At 48.1% G+C, this 21,408-nt stretch overlaps 1 protein-coding gene and 1 long non-coding RNA gene across 4 annotated transcripts in view; one reads left to right on the top strand and one right to left on the bottom strand.

Annotated features, from left to right (window-relative positions):
• LIMS1 (LIM zinc finger domain containing 1) overlaps nucleotides 1–4,923 on the bottom strand; it is a 77,679-nt gene extending 72,756 nt beyond the window's left edge. The window contains exon 1 of one of the 3 annotated variants that reach the window (XM_073664820.1): nucleotides 4,737–4,923. Coding sequence is in view for 1 of the 3 variants with exons in the window: in XM_073664817.1 (XP_073520918.1) it covers nucleotides 4,737–4,765 (29 nt within the window). In the remaining 2 variants the exon portion in view is untranslated. The remainder of the gene's footprint in view (nucleotides 1–4,736) is intronic. The other 2 variants (XM_073664818.1, XM_073664817.1) reach the window with 2 other exon arrangements.
• LOC141211432 (uncharacterized) overlaps nucleotides 1–21,408 on the top strand; it is an 88,979-nt gene that overhangs the window by 35,358 nt on the left and 32,213 nt on the right. The gene's annotated exons all lie outside the window — the stretch shown is intronic.

Here is a 21,408-nt window from a genome sequence, read left to right as displayed (position 1 = left end):
AATTCTGCCATACATACAACTGTTTCGAATGTTGCTAATTTTTTGTTGACTGCAGAGGCCAAAGACGCTGAGCGCCCGAGCCTTAAAGGGAATCTGTCACCACATTTGACCTATCTAAACTATTAGTATAAGCATACAGGTTATAGATTGCTGAAAAAGAGGGCATTTATATAAAGTGATAAAAGGCGATTTATCCACAATAAGGCATCTGATATGAGGCATACAGGTAGCACTTTTTTCAGCAGCCTATAACCTGTATGCCCATATTAATAGTTTAGATAGGTCAAATGAGGTGACAGATTCCCTTTAAATGTCACATTGCAATCCAGCCTAATGCAATATATTAGGGCTTGTACACATGTAGTGGTTTTGATGTGCGGAAAAACTAAGCAGTAATAGCAAAATGAATGAGTTGTATGTGTGTGTGGGGTGTGTGTTTTGACTTATGGTGCATGTTTATTTATTTATTAACGCTGCATGTTACTACTTTCAGCTTTTTTTTTTTTTACTTCAGTTTTCCAACATTTGGATCAAGATGGGTTTAAAAAAAAAAAAAAAAAAAAACAACAACAATAAAAAAAAAAACCCCACACCCTAAGTTGGTCATGCAGGTGAAAAACAAACAAAAGAAAAGTTGCATATGAACATACCCTTATAAAGCTATACAGCATGAGGCGCTGAGCACTTTAACATACAGCACTGTATGGCTTTGTGGGAAAAGATTCAGTATAACCTGGGTTTCATTCATTGAAAGCTCAGCCTTGGCTTAGGAGTCCAGTGGGCAGTCCCATCAGTGACTGACAGTTATCTCTGTGTGCACACTTATACAAGTAAGGCTGTCAGTTACTGATCAGTAAAGCCCACTTGACTGAAAAGCACAGCAAATTAACTGCAAAAATTCTTTATTGAGACCCCATTAAAATAATAGCATGGGCATAGAAAGTACTTTTGTGTTTCGAGTCTAACTGGCTCTTAAACATAGATCAAGATTTAAATGAATTAAACGCAGAAAATACAGAGTCTTTTCCCACAAAACTATACATCAATCTGCTCAGCTCCTCCTGTTCTAGAACACCCTGCCCGCAGATCTCACTGCATTTACAATGACAGGCTTCTTTTAAAGGGGTTGTCCAGGACTTTAACATTGATGACCTATCCATAGGATGTCAGTGTCTGATTGGAGGGAGTGGGACACCTGGTACCCCTGCCATTGAGTGGCCAGAACTGCTCAGTTACGGAGCTACACAGCTCCATCGATGGAATAGTGGCTGCGGGCCGAGTACTGCACATACACCCTCGATTGATTTGAATATGGAGCAGATGTGCAGTAACCAACTGTGACCACTATACCGTTGATGGAGCTGTGCAGCTCAGTCCTGCATCGGGAACAGCTGATCGGCAGGGGTGCAGGGTGTCGCACTCCCACTGATCAGACATTGATGACCTATCCTAAGTAAAGGCCATCAACATTAAATGAGCTTGTCTGCAATGTAGCCGGACCATGTGGATGATCGCTCATGTGCACATGTACCTAGGCCAACATTGGTCAATATGCTGTGCGTTATGCACACAAAATCCTTAGGGTCTGTGCACTGGGTGGAAAATCCACTGCCTATTACAGTACCAACATTGTGAATAAGATTTTACCAGTAGTAGAAATTGACGGGTTCTGTAGATGTGAATTACTGCCGTAAATTGTATACTGAATAAGCAAGACAGGGATACCAAGGTACTGATCCTAAAATGACGAGCTCTCCCCACTCACTAATCAAATATTATAATATGCGCCTCCCGATATACCAGTTTATAGCCAGGTTCACCATCAGAACACTGTGCCATGATATCAGTTTTGTATAGACTGTGCCAATTTCTCCCCTGAAGAATCCATCTGGAAGAAACACGTTGGGAGGTGCACGGGGACATTATAGGGCCAGATGTGCGCTGGCCTTGTCAGGGCAGCAGTTATGGGAAACCAGGGCAAGCTCATCATGACCAAGGGCCTGTTAGGGTTTTCTTAGAATCGCGCTGTGAATCCGGACTGGTGTGGACAGGACTGATTCGCTCTATGGTGAACTTTCCCTTGGATGCATCGAATTGGGCGAGAGAGTTCTTATTTATTGTCAGATATCAACACAGTTGCCTTGAGTGTTTATTGGGGGCCTGACCGATGTTGGGTTCGTCTCGGTGCCGGCTGCGGTGTGATAAGAGTGGAATTGACCACTGTCTTTTCCACGACTTTGTTACCTTGCTGGAATACTGTGTGTTCCAATAGCATAGTAGGACTAGCTTTATTGCCTTTTGTTTTATCGGTAATATTTTAAGTGTGTTTTTTAGATATTATACTATTATTTTAATGATTTACCTAATAAAGTTATGTCTTAATTACTCACATTTTGCTTACTCAAAATCTGTAAATTTTCTACCTTTCAATATAACAGGGGTGAAAACATGCAAAATGAAGAACTCTGAATCCCTGGCCAGCGGCACAGGATGTAAATACACTGATAAATCAGCTACAGCAGGGGTGGGGAACTTCAGGTCCTCAATGACCTTTAATCAGCCCCTGGGCAGATTTTCGGGGACCGCAGTACATGGGACCCAGTATTTTGACAGCCGCCAGCCCATTCATTTCTTCTTGCTCTGTGGCCATGCACATGAAGTTTTCACCACTGAACCCTGAGGCGTGTGCAATGAAAGATTATGTCTTGTCACCAGTGCGAGCGTCAGGACATACTTTGTGGGTGGATTAGTGCACAATTTGTACGGCCCCCTAAGGATGGTATAAATATCCAAACGGCCCTTGGCAGTCCGACACATCCGGGGTACTGCACATCCGCCTCCCATTCAATTTAATAGGAGGTGGATGGGCAGTAAAAAGCGCCAGTCACTACAACTTAAAAGCCAAGCACAGCAGGTAAGGACTTCCGGCCGTTGGCACCGATAGCAGCTGATTGGCGAGGGTGCCGCGTGCGGGACCCCGGCAGATCATACATTGCGGATAGGGCATCAATGTGAAAGTAGTGGACAACTCCTTTAAATGATTTTAAGTAGAAAATCTAGAAGTGCCAAAAACACATTACCCCAAAGCTACAACGTTACTTGCATTCATTGGTGGACACGCCCTAATGCCGCGCGCACCCTCGGTGCAGGCGCCCTAATCTCGCACATCAGATTATCAGTGGGATCGATTATCTCTTTTATGTAGCATCTTAACTAGAAGGGGTAAAAAACAGATTAGTTCTGGGGATCAGTGTGACATCAGGATTGTTTAAAGTGGACCTACCCTATAAAGAAAACCTCCTGTTAACGCTCTTGACAAGTTAATTCTCGTATCCCCATAAATGAATAAACAATGCTGGAGCAACATTTTTCGGCGTTTTGTTGTTCCTCTGTTATACCTCATAGAAATGTATAAATAGACAACCGGGTGTTCTCATTCCTCTTATCTTATGGGCGTTTGCCTTCTCAGCTCTGATTGGACAGTGTGTGAGTAGTGACATGCCTCAACTGGCAACACCCAGATGTCAATTTATTCATAAACTTCTAGGAGGAATAACAGAGGAACGGCACCATGTACATGTATAGGATAAGATCATCCACAAGTGTTACTAAAACAGACAGCTCAGGAGAGCGGACACTGCAGCTAAGCAGCAGGGACTAACACCCTGGGATTTTCTATAGGGGACAGCAAACTGGTGGCCGGACACCAATCTAATCTGTAAGGACCAGGAATGAACCCGGTCCGAATTTACAATGCAGCTTTCATTGTCTCCTATTGAAATGTCTCAAAAATGTATGGAAAAAAAATGAGAACAAAGGCGTCTTGTGATGCAATAATAAAAGCTGTAAAAGACTTCCCCATACAAATTTGACATCCTCCACTTAATATGGCAATTCATATAATAATGTATTCAGATTAAATCCATAATCCCAGATTCCTCCTTGAACATTCCTGTACAATCTGTGCTAATGGGCTTGTTTTCTGGGATGGTGAAATGAATGGGCCAGCTTTAGATCTGCTTGCCAGCCCCCTGTGATCAGCAATGCCCTCTCTATTCTTTCCGGTTCTGCCAGCCGATCAGCAATAACGCTCAGCACAAACTCTTCAAGGGGTCGTCCAGCATATCCCAAGAGCAGATGAGCGGGCTGCAGGGGGTCACTGAAGAGATCAGCCAGAGGCAGAACACATGCCGCCCTCAAATGCCATCAGACATATGGTGTAACCATTGCCAGGAATCCAGGACATTCCACACATTCTGTAGGTTACTGATCACTACAGTCCTTGCAAGGACCACATCTGCTGGGATTGATCTGTGGGGGCAGCTACACCAGCCACATGCCAGGCATGTCCCCACACTGTGCCAGGGCACCTGGGTGTGGTGCCAGCCTGTTACTTCAGTGTAATGTAAGTGATGCCAGGAGGAGAGCACTGCAGCTGGCACCCTATGGGCACAGAACTTCCCAACCTATCAGCTCATACATGTTGGTATCAGGGCAGAAGTGCCCCCTAACAGCGTGCCTCACGCAGGGCTGCTCTACTGCTGGAGGATGTGGGGCCCTGACAGATGCCAGCCGTGCCCCAGCAGCACAGAGGAACACAGCACTGCTGTCATCACCCCATACAAAGTCCGGCAGTACAGGGTCACATGAGCCCCGGGGCGCCCACATGATCTCCCGAGCAGCTAGCCACTCTCTAACATAGCACACGCCGGCGTAGCACTGCCCCAGCACCTTACCTGTTCGTCATCCCCACGACGGCCAACATGAGGGCCCCTCGGTCGGTCCCGTGAAGAATATGGGGTACGGAGAGCGCCTCGGAGATGGGCGGGATGTGCAGAGTCCCGGGAGCGCGCACTCCCTCCTCCCACTGCAGGCGGCTCCACGCCCGGCTCTGACTCACCTCCGCCCACTATGGGCTGCCAATCACCCGCGGAGGAGGGGTCGCCATGGTAACGGCAGGATGAAGGCCACGCCCCCTGTTTTACTCCACAGGTTATTATCACTACAGGCCTCTTACTATATCCGGGTACTCCGGACGGCCACGCCCACTAACCCCGGGTGATGGTTTCCAGCCTGCAGCGGTGATGTCATTTAAGGCATTTCCGCGCCATTAGCTCATCCGACTCCTCATACACAGCGCTGTGCCTCTGTGTCACCGGCTACGTGCTGGGAACTGGCGGCGGAGAAACGGCGCCTCTCTGTAGGGAGCTCCCTGACAGCACAGAGGTCTGCAAGCTCCACAGCTGCCGGCATCGCCGTTATCAGGCGCCGGACACAGCATTAGACGAGACTATTGACTGATGCCCTAGAGCAGGGTAGCGTAACGAGGAGTATTAGAGGGGTCCCCTGGTGATGGTAACGAGGAGTATTAGAGGGGTCCCCTGGTGATGGTAACGAGGAGTATTAGAGGGGTCCCCTGGTGATGGTAACGAGGAGTATTAGAGGGGTCCCCTGGTGATGGTGACGAGGAGTATTAGAGGGGTCCCCTGGTGATGGTAACGAGGAGTATTAGAGGGGTCCCCTGGTGATGGTAACGAGGAGTATTAGAGGGGTCCCCTGGTGATGGTAACGAGGAGTATTAGAGGGGTCCCCTGGTAACGAGGAGTATTAGAGGGGTCCCCTGGTAACGAGGAGTATTAGAGGGGTCCCCTGGTAACGAGGAGTATTAGAGGGGTCCCCTGGTAACGAGGAGTATTAGAGGGGTCCCCTGGTAACGAGGAGTATTAGAGGGGTCCCCTGGTAACGAGGAGTATTAGAGGGGTCCCCTGGTAACGAGGAGTATTAGAGGGGTCCCCTGGTAACGAGGAGTATTAGAGGGGTCCCCTGATAACGAGGAGTATTAGAGGGGTCCCCTGGTAACGAGGAGTATTAGAGGGGTCCCCTGGTAACGAGGAGTATTAGAGGGGTCCCCTGGTAACGAGGAGTATTAGAGGGGTCCCCTGGTAACGAGGAGTATTAGAGGGGTCCCCTGGTAACGAGGAGTATTAGAGGGGTCCCTTGGTAACGAGGAGTATTAGAGGGGTCCCCTGGTGATGGTAACGAGGAGTATTAGAGGGGTCCCCTGGTAACGAGGAGTATTAGAGGGGTCCCCTGGTAACGAGGAGTATTAGAGGGGTCCCCTGGTAACGAGGAGTGTTAGAGGGGTCCCCTGGTGACGAGGAGTGTTAGAGGGGTCCCCTGGTGACGAGGAGTATTAGAGGGGTCCCCTGGTGACGAGGAGTATTAGAGGGGTCCCCTGGTGACGAGGAGTATTAGAGGGGTCCCCTGGTGACGAGGAGTATTAGAGGGGTCCCCTGGTGACGAGGAGTATTAGAGGGGTCCCCTGGTGACGAGGAGTATTAGAGGGGTCCCCTGGTGACGAGGAGTATTAGAGGGGTCCCCTGGTGACGAGTATTAGAGGGGTCCCCTGGTGACGGTGACGAGGAGTATTAGAGGGGTCCCCTGGTGACGGTGACGAGGAGTATTAGAGGGGTCCCCTGGTGACGGTGACGAGGAGTATTAGAGGGGTCCCCTGGTGACGGTGACGAGGAGTATTAGAGGGGTCCCCTGGTGACGAGTATTAGAGGGGTCCCCTGATGACGGTGACGAGGAGTATTAGAGGGGTCCTCTGGTGACGGTAATGAGGAGTATTAGAGGGGTCCCCTGGTGATGTTAACGAGGAGTATTAGAGGGGCCCCTGGTGATGGTAACGAGGAGTATTAGAGGGGTCCCCTGGTGATGTTAACGAGGAGTATTAGAGGGGCCCCTGGTGATGGTGATGAGGAGTATGAGGGGTCCCCTGGTGATGGTAACGAGGAGTATTAGAGGGGTCCCCTGGTAACGAGGAGTATTAGAGGGGTCCCCTGGTGACGGTGACGAGGAGTATTAGAGGGGTCCCCTGGTGACGGTGACGAGGAGTATTAGAGGGGTCCCCTGGTGACGAGGAGTATTAGAGGGGTCCCCTGGTGACGGTGACGAGGAGTATTAGAGGGGTCCCCCGGTGACGAGGAGTATTAGAGGGGTCCCCCGGTGACGAGGAGTATTAGAGGGGTCCCCTGGTGACGAGGAGTATTAGAGGGGTCCCCTGGTGACGAGGAGTATTAGAGGGGTCCCCTGGTGACGGTGACTAGGAGTATTAGAGGGGTCCCCTGGTGACGGTGACTAGGAGTATTAGAGGGGTCCCCTGGTGACGGTGACTAGGAGTATTAGAGGGGTCCCCTGGTGACGGTGACGAGGAGTATTAGAGGGGTCCCCTGGTGATGGTAACGAGGAGTATTAGAGGGGTCCCCTGGTGACGGTGACTAGGAGTATTAGAGGGATCCCCTGGTGACGGTGACGAGGAGTATTAGAGGGGTCCCCTGGTGACGAGGAGTATTAGAGGGGTCCCCTGGTGATGGTAACGAGGAGTATTAGAGGGGTCCCCTGGTAATGAGGGGTATTAGAGGGGTCCCCTGGTGACGAGGAGTATTAGAGGGGTCCCCTGGTGATGGTAACGAGGAGTATTAGAGGGGTCCCCTGGTAACGAGGGGTATTAGAGGGGTCCCCTGGTGACGAGGAGTATTAGAGGGGTCCCCTGGTGACGAGGGGTATTAGAGGGGTCCCCTGGTGACGGTGACTAGGAGTATTAGAGGGGTCCGATGGTGACAACAGGTTACCCTCAGGACAGGTGATTAATTATAGATGGTGCTGGTCTGACCGCTGGGATCCCACAATCAGAGGAAAAGTATAATAGAAACATGTCACCACTTCTGTATTTATCACACACTCCTGGTTTTGACTTACAAATACTGATGGAAAATACTGACCAAATACTGAGCTTGTGAATGTGGCCTCAAGCCGATTTTGTTCATTTATTCCAAATCAAGCCTTGGGCAGAGTGGATCCTTAGTTGTCACCTGTCCTGTGAGAGGGGGGAATGGGAGGTCCATAACTTTTGGGCCCTCACCTCCTACATATAATGTGCCACAGTTTAGAAACAGGGTGGGGCCAGCAGTCTCTGATGGCCCCCTCTGTTGCAGCTATTCTATGTAAGCAGCTGTGGCTGTGAGTGACTGGGGCCCCGGGCCCCAGCGTGCCACACTCTGCCAGGCCATTTATAGAGTAGCTCAGCTTTTTGCCTCAGCACAGGCTGCGCAGTGTCTCACCCAGTCTGAGCCCTCCTTCAATGCTTCTGCTCTCTGGGCCCCATACACCAGTAATGCCCTGATGGCGGCACTGCCAGCCACCTAGGCAGTTTAAGCCTGGCTGTTACCTGGGCAAGGAACGTGAACTGCTAGCAGGCTCTATGCTTTACAACCAGCTTGAGGTGCATTGCTGCTTGCTGGGCTACTAGCAGCATGAGAGCGCACAGTTTGGGCTAACTGCACTGCAATGCCGCTGTTGTGAACTGTCCCCAGCAAAGTGGGATGCTGGAGGTAGAACATCTTTTTAATTTATATCTTTTCCAGTTCTTAAACCTCCAGAATAGCCCTTTATTTACAGCACTGTTTAGATGCCTGTTCCCCTAGGCGGTGCTTACATGGGCATCTGTGCGCCTCATATAGTAATGGTGGATTAGTTATAAAATACTAATTGACATCTGTTTCCGGTCAGTGTGTGATCCACTTCCTTTCCATCATTAATGTCCGTGACATTTTATAATCTGTCCAGCGTTTTTTTTTTTTTTATCCATTTTTTCTAAATACCCAATATTCCTACTTCTACGTTGTCTGTGGGATTATTTCACCTTTTTCCTGTAACAGAAAAGGATCCTGACCATAACAAGATGTAATGGTCGCCTATTTTCTATCTGCTCCAGGAAGCTGAATGAGGTCCTTCACCCTCCCAAAGGAAAGGCTCTCCTCCTTCCCGCGGCTGGAATCTGTTCCTGTTTAGTTATGGAAGTTAACAAAGACCATGAATATACTTCCATATGTTACTGAAGGCTTGGAAAGGTTCAAAACCTATGGAGACTGACAGCGAAATCTTTGGACTTAAAAGGGTTGAACCTCGCCAAGGCTTGATCTGGAATAAATGAACAAAATCGGCTTGAGGCCACATTCACATGCTCAGTATTTGGTCAATATTTTCCATCAGTATTTGTAAGATAAAACCAGGAGTGGGTGATAAATACAGAAGTGGTGACGTGTTTCTATTATACTTTTCCTCTGATTGTTCCACTCCTGGTTTTGGCTCACACATACTGCAGTGACCTCATGTCTACAGCGCATGTCTCTGAGCCAATCTCAGGGCATCTTGTACTATTACCCTCATGTCTACAGCACATGTCTCTGAGCCAATCTCAGGGCATCTTGTACTATTACCCTCATGTCTACAGCACATGTCTCTGGGCCAATCTCAGGGCATCTTGTACTATTACCCTCATGTCTACAGCACATGTCTCTGGGCCAATCTCAGGGCATCTTGTACTATTACCCTCATGTCTACAGCACATGTCTCTGAGCCAATCTCAGGGCATCTTGTACTATTACCCTCATGTCTACAGCACATGTCTCTGAGCCAATCTCAGGGCATCTTGTACTATTACCCTCATGTCTACAGCACATGTCTCTGAGCCAATCTCAGGGCATCTTGTACTATTACCCTCATGTCTACAGCGCATGTCTCTGGGCCAATCTCAGGGCATCTTGTACTATTACCCTCATGTCTACAGCGCATGTCTCTGGGCCAATCTCAGGGCATCTTGTACTATTACCCTCATGTCTACAGCACATGTCTCTGAGCCAATCTCAGGGCATCTTGTACTATTACCCTCATGTCTACAGCACATGTCTCTGAGCCAATCTCAGGGCATCTTGTACTATTACCCTCATGTCTACAGCACATGTCTCTGGGCCAATCTCAGGGCATCTTGTACTATTACCCTCATGTCTACAGCACATGTCTCTGAGCCAATCTCAGGGCATCTTGTACTATTACCCTCATGTCTACAGCGCATGTCTCTGGGCCAATCTCAGGGCATCTTGTACTATTACCCTCATGTCTACAGCGCATGTCTCTGAGCCAATCTCAGGGCATCTTGTACTATTACCCTCATGTCTACAGCGCATGTCTCTGAGCCAATCTCAGGGCATCTTGTACTATTACCCTCATGTCTACAGCGCATGTCTCTGGGCCAATCTCAGGGCATCTTGTACTATTACCCTCATGTCTACAGCGCATGTCTCTGAGCCAATCTCAGGGCATCTTGTACTATTACCCTCATGTCTACAGCACATGTCTCTGGGCCAATCTCAGGGCATCTTGTACTATTACCCTCATGTCTACAGCACATGTCTCTGAGCCAATCTCAGGGCATCTTGTACTATTACCCTCATGTCTACAGCACATGTCTCTGGGCCAATCTCAGGGCATCTTGTACTATTACCCTCATGTCTACAGCGCATGTCTCTGGGCCAATCTCAGGGCATCTTGTACTATTACCCTCATGTCTACAGCACATGTCTCTGGGCCAATCTCAGGGCATCTTGTACTATTACCCTCATGTCTACAGCGCATGTCTCTGGGCCAATCTCAGGGCATCTTGTACTATTACCCTCATGTCTACAGCACATGTCTCTGGGCCAATCTCAGGGCATCTTGTACTATTACCCTCATGTCTACAGCGCATGTCTCTGGGCCAATCTCAGGGCATCTTGTACTATTACCCTCATGTCTACAGCGCATGTCTCTGGGCCAATCTCAGGGCATCTTGTACTATTACCCTCATGTCTACAGCGCATGTCTCTGGGCCAATCTCAGGGCATCTTGTACTATTACCCTCATGTCTACAGCGCATGTCTCTGGGCCAATCTCAGGGCATCTTGTACTATTACCCTCATGTCTACAGCGCATGTCTCTGGGCCAATCTCAGGGCATCTTGTACTATTACCCTCATGTCTACAGCGCATGTCTCTGGGCCAATCTCAGGGCATCTTGTACTATTACCCTCATGTCTACAGCACATGTCTCTGAGCCAATCTCAGGGCATCTTGTACTATTACCCTCATGTCTACAGCACATGTCTCTGAGCCAATCTCAGGGCATCTTGTACTATTACCCTCATGTCTACAGCGCATGTCTCTGGGCCAATCTCAGGGCATCTTGTACTATTACCCTCATGTCTACAGCGCATGTCTCTGGGCCAATCTCAGGGCATCTTGTACTATTACCCTCATGTCTACAGCACATGTCTCTGAGCCAATCTCAGGGCATCTTGTACTATTACCCTCATGTCTACAGCACATGTCTCTGAGCCAATCTCAGGGCATCTTGTACTATTACCCTCATGTCTACAGCACATGTCTCTGGGCCAATCTCAGGGCATCTTGTACTATTACCCTCATGTCTACAGCACATGTCTCTGAGCCAATCTCAGGGCATCTTGTACTATTACCCTCATGTCTACAGCGCATGTCTCTGGGCCAATCTCAGGGCATCTTGTACTATTACCCTCATGTCTACAGCGCATGTCTCTGAGCCAATCTCAGGGCATCTTGTACTATTACCCTCATGTCTACAGCGCATGTCTCTGAGCCAATCTCAGGGCATCTTGTACTATTACCCTCATGTCTACAGCGCATGTCTCTGGGCCAATCTCAGGGCATCTTGTACTATTACCCTCATGTCTACAGCGCATGTCTCTGAGCCAATCTCAGGGCATCTTGTACTATTACCCTCATGTCTACAGCACATGTCTCTGGGCCAATCTCAGGGCATCTTGTACTATTACCCTCATGTCTACAGCACATGTCTCTGAGCCAATCTCAGGGCATCTTGTACTATTACCCTCATGTCTACAGCACATGTCTCTGGGCCAATCTCAGGGCATCTTGTACTATTACCCTCATGTCTACAGCACATGTCTCTGGGCCAATCTCAGGGCATCTTGTACTATTACCCTCATGTCTACAGCGCATGTCTCTGGGCCAATCTCAGGGCATCTTGTACTATTACCCTCATGTCTACAGCGCATGTCTCTGGGCCAATCTCAGGGCATCTTGTACTATTACCCTCATGTCTACAGCGCATGTCTCTGGGCCAATCTCAGGGCATCTTGTACTATTACCCTCATGTCTACAGCGCATGTCTCTGGGCCAATCTCAGGGCATCTTGTACTATTACCCTCATGTCTACAGCGCATGTCTCTGGGCCAATCTCAGGGCATCTTGTACTATTACCCTCATGTCTACAGCGCATGTCTCTGGGCCAATCTCAGGGCATCTTGTACTATTACCCTCATGTCTACAGCACATGTCTCTGGGCCAATCTCAGGGCATCTTGTACTATTACCCTCATGTCTACAGCGCATGTCTCTGGGCCAATCTCAGGGCATCTTGTACTATTACCCTCATGTCTACAGCGCATGTCTCTGAGCCAATCTCAGGGCATCTTGTACTATTACCCTCATGTCTACAGCGCATGTCTCTGAGCCAATCTCAGGGCATCTTGTACTATTACCCTCATGTCTACAGCGCATGTCTCTGGGCCAATCTCAGGGCATCTTGTACTATTACCCTCATGTCTACAGCACATGTCTCTGGGCCAATCTCAGGGCATCTTGTACTATTACCCTCATGTCTACAGCACATGTCTCTGAGCCAATCTCAGGGCATCTTGTACTATTACCCTCATGTCTACAGCGCATGTCTCTGGGCCAATCTCAGGGCATCTTGTACTATTACCCTCATGTCTACAGCGCATGTCTCTGGGCCAATCTCAGGGCATCTTGTACTATTACCCTCATGTCTACAGCACATGTCTCTGAGCCAATCTCAGGGCATCTTGTACTATTACCCTCATGTCTACAGCACATGTCTCTGGGCCAATCTCAGGGCATCTTGTACTATTACCCTCATGTCTACAGCACATGTCTCTGGGCCAATCTCAGGGCATCTTGTACTATTACCCTCATGTCTACAGCGCATGTCTCTGGGCCAATCTCAGGGCATCTTGTACTATTACCCTCATGTCTACAGCACATGTCTCTGGGCCAATCTCAGGGCATCTTGTACTATTACCCTCATGTCTACAGCGCATGTCTCTGAGCCAATCTCAGGGCATCTTGTACTATTACCCTCATGTCTACAGCACATGTCTCTGAGCCAATCTCAGGGCATCTTGTACTATTACCCTCATGTCTACAGCACATGTCTCTGAGCCAATCTCAGGGCATCTTGTACTATTACCCTCATGTCTACAGCACATGTCTCTGAGCCAATCTCAGGGCATCTTGTACTATTACCCTCATGTCTACAGCGCATGTCTCTGGGCCAATCTCAGGGCATCTTGTACTATTACCCTCATGTCTACAGCGCATGTCTCTGGGCCAATCTCAGGGCATCTTGTACTATTACCCTCATGTCTACAGCGCATGTCTCTGGGCCAATCTCAGGGCATCTTGTACTATTACCCTCATGTCTACAGCACATGTCTCTGAGCCAATCTCAGGGCATCTTGTACTATTACCCTCATGTCTACAGCACATGTCTCTGAGCCAATCTCAGGGCATCTTGTACTATTACCCTCATGTCTACAGCACATGTCTCTGGGCCAATCTCAGGGCATCTTGTACTATTACCCTCATGTCTACAGCACATGTCTCTGAGCCAATCTCAGGGCATCTTGTACTATTACCCTCATGTCTACAGCGCATGTCTCTGGGCCAATCTCAGGGCATCTTGTACTATTACCCTCATGTCTACAGCGCATGTCTCTGAGCCAATCTCAGGGCATCTTGTACTATTACCCTCATGTCTACAGCGCATGTCTCTGAGCCAATCTCAGGGCATCTTGTACTATTACCCTCATGTCTACAGCACATGTCTCTGAGCCAATCTCAGGGCATCTTGTACTATTACCCTCATGTCTACAGCGCATGTCTCTGAGCCAATCTCAGGGCATCTTGTACTATTACCCTCATGTCTACAGCGCATGTCTCTGGGCCAATCTCAGGGCATCTTGTACTATTACCCTCATGTCTACAGCACATGTCTCTGGGCCAATCTCAGGGCATCTTGTACTATTACCCTCATGTCTACAGCACATGTCTCTGGGCCAATCTCAGGGCATCTTGTACTATTACCCTCATGTCTACAGCACATGTCTCTGAGCCAATCTCAGGGCATCTTGTACTATTACCCTCATGTCTACAGCACATGTCTCTGAGACAATCTCAGGGCATCTTGTACTATTACCCTCATGTCTACAGCACATGTCTCTGGGCCAATCTCAGGGCATCTTGTATTATTACCCTCATGTCTACAGCGCATGTCTCTGGGCCAATCTCAGGGCATCTTGTACTATTACCCTCATGTCTACAGCGCATGTCTCTGAGACAATCTCAGGGCATCTTGTACTATTACCCTCATGTCTACAGCACATGTCTCTGGGCCAATCTCAGGGCATCTTGTACTATTACCCTCATGTCTACAGCACATGTCTCTGAGCCAATCTCAGGGCATCTTGTACTATTACCCTCATGTCTACAGCACATGTCTCTGAGCCAATCTCAGGGCATCTTGTACTATTACCCTCATGTCTACAGCACATGTCTCTGGGCCAATCTCAGGGCATCTTGTACTATTACCCTCATGTCTACAGCACATGTCTCTGGGCCAATCTCAGGGCATCTTGTACTATTACCCTCATGTCTACAGCGCATGTCTCTGGGCCAATCTCAGGGCATCTTGTACTATTACCCTCATGTCTACAGCGCATGTCTCTGAGCCAATCTCAGGGCATCTTGTACTATTACCCTCATGTCTACAGCACATGTCTCTGAGCCAATCTCAGGGCATCTTGTACTATTACCCTCATGTCTACAGCGCATGTCTCTGGGCCAATCTCAGGGCATCTTGTACTATTACCCTCATGTCTACAGCACATGTCTCTGAGCCAATCTCAGGGCATCTTGTATTATTACCCTCATGTCTACAGCACATGTCTCTGGGCCAATCTCAGGGCATCTTGTACTATTACCCTCATGTCTACAGCACATGTCTCTGGGCCAATCTCAGGGCATCTTGTACTATTACCCTCATGTCTACAGCGCATGTCTCTGGGCCAATCTCAGGGCATCTTGTACTATTTCCCTCATGTCTACAGCGCATGTCTCTGAGCCAATCTCAGGGCATCTTGTATTATTACCCTCATGTCTACAGCACATGTCTCTGGGCCAATCTCAGGGCATCTTGTACTATTACCCTCATGTCTACAGCACATGTCTCTGGGCCAATCTCAGGGCATCTTGTACTATTACCCTCATGTCTACAGCGCATGTCTCTGGGCCAATCTCAGGGCATCTTGTACTATTACCCTCATGTCTACAGCGCATGTCTCTGGGCCAATCTCAGGGCATCTTGTACTATTACCCTCATGTCTACAGCACATGTCTCTGGGCCAATCTCAGGGCATCTTGTACTATTACCCTCATGTCTACAGCGCATGTCTCTGAGCCAATCTCAGGGCATCTTGTATTATTACCCTCATGTCTACAGCACATGTCTCTGGGCCAATCTCAGGGCATCTTGTACTATTACCCTCATGTCTACAGCGCATGTCTCTGGGCCAATCTCAGGGCATCTTGTACTATTACCCTCATGTCTACAGCGCATGTCTCTGGGCCAATCTCAGGGCATCTTGTACTATTACCCTCATGTCTACAGCGCATGTCTCTGGGCCAATCTCAGGGCATCTTGTACTATTACCCTCATGTCTACAGCGCATGTCTCTGGGCCAATCTCAGGGCATCTTGTACTATTACCCTCATGTCTACAGCACATGTCTCTGAGCCAATATCAGGGCATCTTGTACTATTACCCTCATGTCTACAGCGCATGTCTCTGAGCCAATCTCAGGGCATCTTGTACTATTACCCTCATGTCTACAGCACATGTCTCTGGGCCAATCTCAGGGCATCTTGTACTATTACCCTCATGTCTACAGCACATGTCTCTGGGCCAATCTCAGGGCATCTTGTACTATTACCCTCATGTCTACAGCACATGTCTCTGAGCCAATCTCAGGGCATCTTGTACTATTACCCTCATGTCTACAGCGCATGTCTCTGGGCCAATCTCAGGGCATCTTGTACTATTACCCTCATGTCTACAGCGCATGTCTCTGAGCCAATCTCAGGGCATCTTGTACTATTACCCTCATGTCTACAGCGCATGTCTCTGAGCCAATCTCAGGGCATCTTGTACTATTACCCTCATGTCTACAGCGCATGTCTCTGGGCCAATCTCAGGGCATCTTGTACTATTACCCTCATGTCTACAGCACATGTCTCTGGGCCAATCTCAGGGCATCTTGTACTATTACCCTCATGTCTACAGCACATGTCTCTGGGCCAATCTCAGGGCATCTTGTACTATTACCCTCATGTCTACAGCACATGTCTCTGAGCCAATCTCAGGGCATCTTGTACTATTACCCTCATGTCTACAGCACATGTCTCTGAGCCAATCTCAGGGCATCTTGTACTATTACCCTCATGTCTACAGCACATGTCTCTGGGCCAATCTCAGGGCATCTTGTACTATTACCCTCATGTCTACAGCACATGTCTCTGAGCCAATCTCAGGGCATCTTGTACTATTACCCTCATGTCTACAGCACATGTCTCTGAGCCAATCTCAGGGCATCTTGTACTATTACCCTCATGTCTACAGCACATGTCTCTGGGCCAATCTCAGGGCATCTTATACTATTACCCTCATGTCTACAGCGCATGTCTCTGAGCCAATCTCAGGGCATCTTGTACTATTACCCTCATGTCTACAGCACATGTCTCTGAGCCAATCTCAGGGCATCTTGTACTATTACCCTCATGTCTACAGCACATGTCTCTGGGCCAATCTCAGGGCATCTTGTACTATTACCCTCATGTCTACAGCGCATGTCTCTGAGCCAATCTCAGGGCATCTTGTACTATTACCCTCATGTCTACAGCGCATGTCTCTGGGCCAATCTCAGGGCATCTTGTACTATTACCCTCATGTCTACAGCACATGTCTCTGGGCCAATCTCAGGGCATCTTGTACTATTACCCTCATGTCTACAGCGCATGTCTCTGAGCCAATCTCAGGGCATCTTGTATTATTACCCTCATGTCTACAGCACATGTCTCTGGGCCAATCTCAGGGCATCTTGTACTATTACCCTCATGTCTACAGCGCATGTCTCTGGGCCAATCTCAGGGCATCTTGTACTATTACCCTCATGTCTACAGCGCATGTCTCTGGGCCAATCTCAGGGCATCTTGTACTATTACCCTCATGTCTACAGCGCATGTCTCTGGGCCAATCTCAGGGCATCTTGTACTATTACCCTCATGTCTACAGCGCATGTCTCTGGGCCAATCTCAGGGCATCTTGTACTATTACCCTCATGTCTACAGCACATGTCTCTGAGCCAATATCAGGGCATCTTGTACTATTACCCTCATGTCTACAGCGCATGTCTCTGAGCCAATCTCAGGGCATCTTGTACTATTACCCTCATGTCTACAGCGCATGTCTCTGGGCCAATCTCAGGGCATCTTGTACTATTACCCTCATGTCTACAGCACATGTCTCTGGGCCAATCTCAGGGCATCTTGTACTATTACCCTCATGTCTACAGCGCATGTCTCTGAGCCAATCTCAGGGCATCTTGTACTATTACCCTCATGTCTACAGCGCATGTCTCTGGGCCAATCTCAGGGCATCTTGTACTATTACCCTCATGTCTACAGCGCATGTCTCTGGGCCAATCTCAGGGCATCTTGTACTATTACCCTCATGTCTACAGCGCATGTCTCTGAGCCAATCTCAGGGCATCTTGTACTATTACCCTCATGTCTACAGCGCATGTCTCTGAGCCAATCTCAGGGCATCTTGTACTATTACCCTCATGTCTACAGCGCATGTCTCTGGGCCAATCTCAGGGCATCTTGTACTATTACCCTCATGTCTACAGCACATGTCTCTGGGCCAATCTCAGGGCATCTTGTACTATTACCCTCATGTCTACAGCACATGTCTCTGGGCCAATCTCAGGGCATCTTGTACTATTACCCTCATGTCTACAGCACATGTCTCTGGGCCAATCTCAGGGCATCTTGTACTATTACCCTCATGTCTACAGCACATGTCTCTGAGCCAATCTCAGGGCATCTTGTACTATTACCCTCATGTCTACAGCACATGTCTCTGAGCCAATCTCAGGGCATCTTGTACTATTACCCTCATGTCTACAGCACATGTCTCTAGGCCAATCTCAGGGCATCTTGTACTATTACCCTCATGTCTACAGCACATGTCTCTGAGCCAATCTCAGGGCATCTTGTACTATTACCCTCATGTCTACAGCACATGTCTCTGGGCCAATCTCAGGGCATCTTATACTATTACCCTCATGTCTACAGCACATGTCTCTGAGCCAATCTCAGGGCATCTTGTATTATTACCCTCATGTCTACAGCGCATGTCTCTGAGCCAATCTCAGGGCATCTTGTACTATTACCCTCATGTCTACAGCACATGTCTCTGAGCCAATCTCAGGGCATCTTGTACTATTACCCTCATGTCTACAGCACATGTCTCTGAGCCAATCTCAGGGCATCTTGTACTATTACCCTCATGTCTACAGCGCATGTCTCTGAGCCAATCTCAGGGCATCTTGTACTATTACCCTCATGTCTACAGCGCATGTCTCTGGGCCAATCTCAGGGCATCTTGTACTATTACCCTCATGTCTACAGCGCATGTCTCTGGGCCAATCTCAGGGCATCTTGTACTATTACCCTCATGTCTACAGCGCATGTCTCTGAGCCAATCTCAGGGCATCTTGTACTATTACCCTCATGTCTACAGCACATGTCTCTGGGCCAATCTCAGGGCATCTTGTACTATTACCCTCATGTCTACAGCGCATGTCTCTGGGCCAATCTCAGGGCATCTTGTACTATTACCCTCATGTCTACAGCGCATGTCTCTGGGCCAATCTCAGGGCATCTTGTACTATTACCCTCATGTCTACAGCACATGTCTCTGAGCCAATCTCAGGGCATCTTGTACTATTACCCTCATGTCTACAGCGCATGTCTCTGGGCCAATCTCAGGGCATCTTGTACTATTACCCTCATGTCTACAGCACATGTCTCTGAGCCAATCTCAGGGCATCTTGTACTATTACCCTCATGTCTACAGCACATGTCTCTGAGCCAATCTCAGGGCATCTTGTACTATTACCCTCATGTCTACAGCGCATGTCTCTGAGCCAATCTCAGGGCATCTTGTACTATTACCCTCATGTCTACAGCACATGTCTCTGGGCCAATCTCAGGGCATCTTGTACTATTACCCTCATGTCTACAGCACATGTCTCTGGGCCAATCTCAGGGCATCTTGTACTATTACCCTCATGTCTACAGCGCATGTCTCTGAGCCAATCTCAGGGCATCTTGTACTATTACCCTCATGTCTACAGCGCATGTCTCTGAGCCAATCTCAGGGCATCTTGTACTATTACCCTCATGTCTACAGCGCATGTCTCTGAGCCAATCTCAGGGCATCTTGTACTATTACCCTCTGAGCTCAGCGATTTGATGCAGCGGTCATGTGCTTTAGATGTGAGGAGTACATTGTTTTAACCACATGTACACCATACCATATGGTATGGAGCCCCTCGCACCTCCAAAACACCTCACCTGTAAAGCGACTCTGGCAACACGATGACTATTCAATCCAAGTACAGGCCCTCTGTGCATCATGGTGGGGGCCAATCATTTTCCCTCGATCTCCTCCCTTCCTTTCTTTGACTGACAGCTTATAGAGCCAGAGAAGGGTGGATATACAGGGGAAAACAACCAGGCGGGAACGTGAACTTAAATGATTGGCCTTTCATTCTGTAATAACAGGGTCCCTTTAAACAAGCTCATTGGGGTGGGCTGCCAGAAGTAAGAACCCCAATGATCTAATATTAATGATATCTTAATGAGACTCCATCAATATTTTGATCCCAGGAAATCCATTTCATGGCTATGTACAATTTTGCAATAGAATTATTATTTTTTGCTTCCTAAATGCCAAGTTAAGCAAGTTTCTAAATAATCCTCATTAAAAGCTTTCTACCATTTTGTTGCTGCGTGGTTTACATAAGTTCTTTATGCAGCTGAGCTATTAGAAAAACGATACAAATCAATCACAGTTTCTGGTCTCGCTGCTCTCAGCTCTCTCCTCACTACTCTGTTAGGCCAGTTTCACATGTCCTCATATCTCTGGTACCAGAGATATCCGTGTCCCGTGTGGCACACATGTGCCGCATGAGGATCACACGGACGGCGCCTGGGAATTAGCGCTAGTTAGCACTGTTCCCAAGCACCGGGTGCTGAACGCTGCTCTCATCATGGTTCCTGCCGGCGCTGCCGCTGATCGCAGCGTCTGCAGGAACCATGATGAGGGCTGCGTTCAGCACCCAGCTCTTGGGGACAGTGCTAACTGTACCACTGATTCCCAGGCGCTGGTACGTGACAAACGGATGTCATCCATGTAGTACGTTTTGCGAACCGTGGATCCGCAAAAAAACGGACTTGTCTCCGTGTGGAGCACACAGACACACGGTCTGTGAAAACAGTGAGATGTGCACAGAGCCATAGATTTGAATAGGTCTGCGTGTGTCAGTGTCTCTGGTACGTGTGGAAACTGTCACCACTCCTACCAGAGACACTGACGTGTGAAAGAGCCCTTAGATATAGCAGGATGGCGGGATTTGTACACAGATCTGCATTGGAGAGGGGAGAAAGTATCTAAAGTTTTATGGAGAGCATAGAAAACAGGTTATAGACAAGTAGGGAAACACATGGAAAGGAAATAAGTGTAGTCTTAGCGCTGTGCTGATACATAAACCAAAGTGAAGACAGCAGGTCCACATGATTTTATATACCTGTATGTTTATTATCTACATCAAGCCCATGAAATTAAAAAAAAATAGATCTCCTTTGATGGGAGAAATATTCTAGCTCTGAAATCTTTACATGGATAGAAAAAAGGCAACAGTTCTCTAAAAAGATATGATTAAGTGTCTGACAGCTCCTGCCAAGGAGACTGCACCCGAGGATGGTGTCCTCCAAGTAGTTTGTGACTCAGCTTAGATTTCTGGATTTTTTTTTAGGAGTTCACCACAAATAGGGGTTCAGAAGCTTAATTTTATTATACAAATGCAAAAAGCATGTTTCTCTGAGAAGTAATGGTAGTCAGGTTTATTCCTAAGGCATTATGAGAAAGATGCATAGAATGTGTCTTCCGATGCGTGCTTGCAATTTTATATATATTTTTTTTAAGTTTATGACCAAGTAACATTAGTGCTTAGTTAGGCTCATGGTGAATATGAACATTTCTCATACCAGTTAAAGCAAATCTGTTATCAGATTTCACAATGCAAATTGTATAGACCTGATGGGATTGT

The sequence above is a fragment of the Phyllobates terribilis genome, unplaced genomic scaffold (genome assembly GCF_046119375.1).
Source record: "Phyllobates terribilis strain yellow unplaced genomic scaffold, ASM4611937v1 Scaffold_2__4_contigs__length_985480577, whole genome shotgun sequence".
Lineage (NCBI taxonomy): Eukaryota > Metazoa > Chordata > Amphibia > Anura > Dendrobatidae > Phyllobates > Phyllobates terribilis.
This window is presented reverse-complemented; position numbering and strand designations above follow the sequence as displayed.